The 1,231-nt window shown below is 43.4% G+C and overlaps 1 protein-coding gene across 1 annotated transcript in view; it reads left to right on the plus strand.

Moving 5' to 3' along the window:
- Positions 1-1,231, plus strand: part of LOC101849338 — a 17,387-nt gene that overhangs the window by 4,144 nt on the left and 12,012 nt on the right. The window contains exon 3 of the mRNA XM_005111899.1: positions 366-481. Coding sequence (XP_005111956.1) covers positions 366-481 — 116 coding nt within the window. The remainder of the gene's footprint in view (positions 1-365; positions 482-1,231) is intronic.

Here is a 1,231-nt window from a genome sequence, read left to right on the forward strand (position 1 = left end):
TGTGTGTGCGCGCGCGTGTGTGTGTGGTGAAACACCACATCGAAGTACCATCATCATCATCATCATCATCATCAGCAGCAGCAGCAGCAGCATCATCATCATCATTGCTTTTCTCACCCTGGGTCAGGATATAGGCCACGAATAAACACTTTCCACATTTCTCTATCCTGGGCTAGTCGCTTGATATAATTCCATGTCTTCCCACTTTTCTGTACTTCCATTTCCGTGACTCTTCTTCAGGTTCCAGCATCTGGATCATAATCATCTATCTTAACTTGTCTTATCTTATCTTATCTTATCTTTTCTTATCTTATCTTACTCTATATTATCTTATCTTATCAATGAGATAATGATCATACTTCCAGACAACATGGATTCCTACAAGGAGTGTAATCTCCACCATGAGCTGCAGTCAGGCGAGGCGATGCTCATTACAGGACAGCGCTATCCCGCGACACAGGATCTGCCTCAGGAATGCTGGGTATGTTTAGTTTTAGTTTTAGTTTTATTAGAGTGGGTTTAGTGCATTAAGTCATGTGAGCGCCAAGGGGTGGATGTCAACAGACAGGTCCATAAAAGGAATCAGGCTTACTCTGCTCACCTCTCTAGCTTCAACAGCACAAAGTCTGCTTCGACAATCAAGGCACCACGGAAATTGCGTCACAAGAGTTTGACAAACATACAAAAGAAGTAGAGGAAAAATGACGATAGTAAGGATTAGGAAAGAAGAAGTAGCAGTTCCCTGTTGCAGTTTAGGCACAGTTGAGAGCATGACATTGAGGAATCAGCCCATTTACAATTCCGCTGAGCATAAGAACATGCTAATGTCCCTCCTTAGGGAATGGCCTAAAGACACTTACGTCACTAGCACCGCCCCGTGGGGTTTTGGTATGTTTGTTGCTTGAAGGAATTCCGCAGAGGGCCGGCCAACAACACCTAACCCTAACCCTAACGCTAGCCCTTACAGACAGAGTGACAGACAGACAGACATATCGAGAGATTGAAAGTTATATAATATTATGTTTTATATTGTCCCCTCCTCCAATCTCTCTCTCCAATGTTTTATGTTGTCCCCTCCTCCAATCTCTCTCTCCAATGTTTTATATTGTCCCCTCCTCCAATCTCTCTCTCCAATGTTTTATGTTATCCCCTCCTCCAATCTCTCTCTCCAATGTTTTATATTGTCCCCTCCTCCAATCTCTCTCTCCAATGTTTTATATTGTCCCCTCCT

This window comes from Aplysia californica, unplaced genomic scaffold (assembly GCF_000002075.1).
Source record: "Aplysia californica isolate F4 #8 unplaced genomic scaffold, AplCal3.0 scaffold01146, whole genome shotgun sequence".
Taxonomy (NCBI): Eukaryota; Metazoa; Mollusca; class Gastropoda; order Aplysiida; family Aplysiidae; genus Aplysia; species Aplysia californica.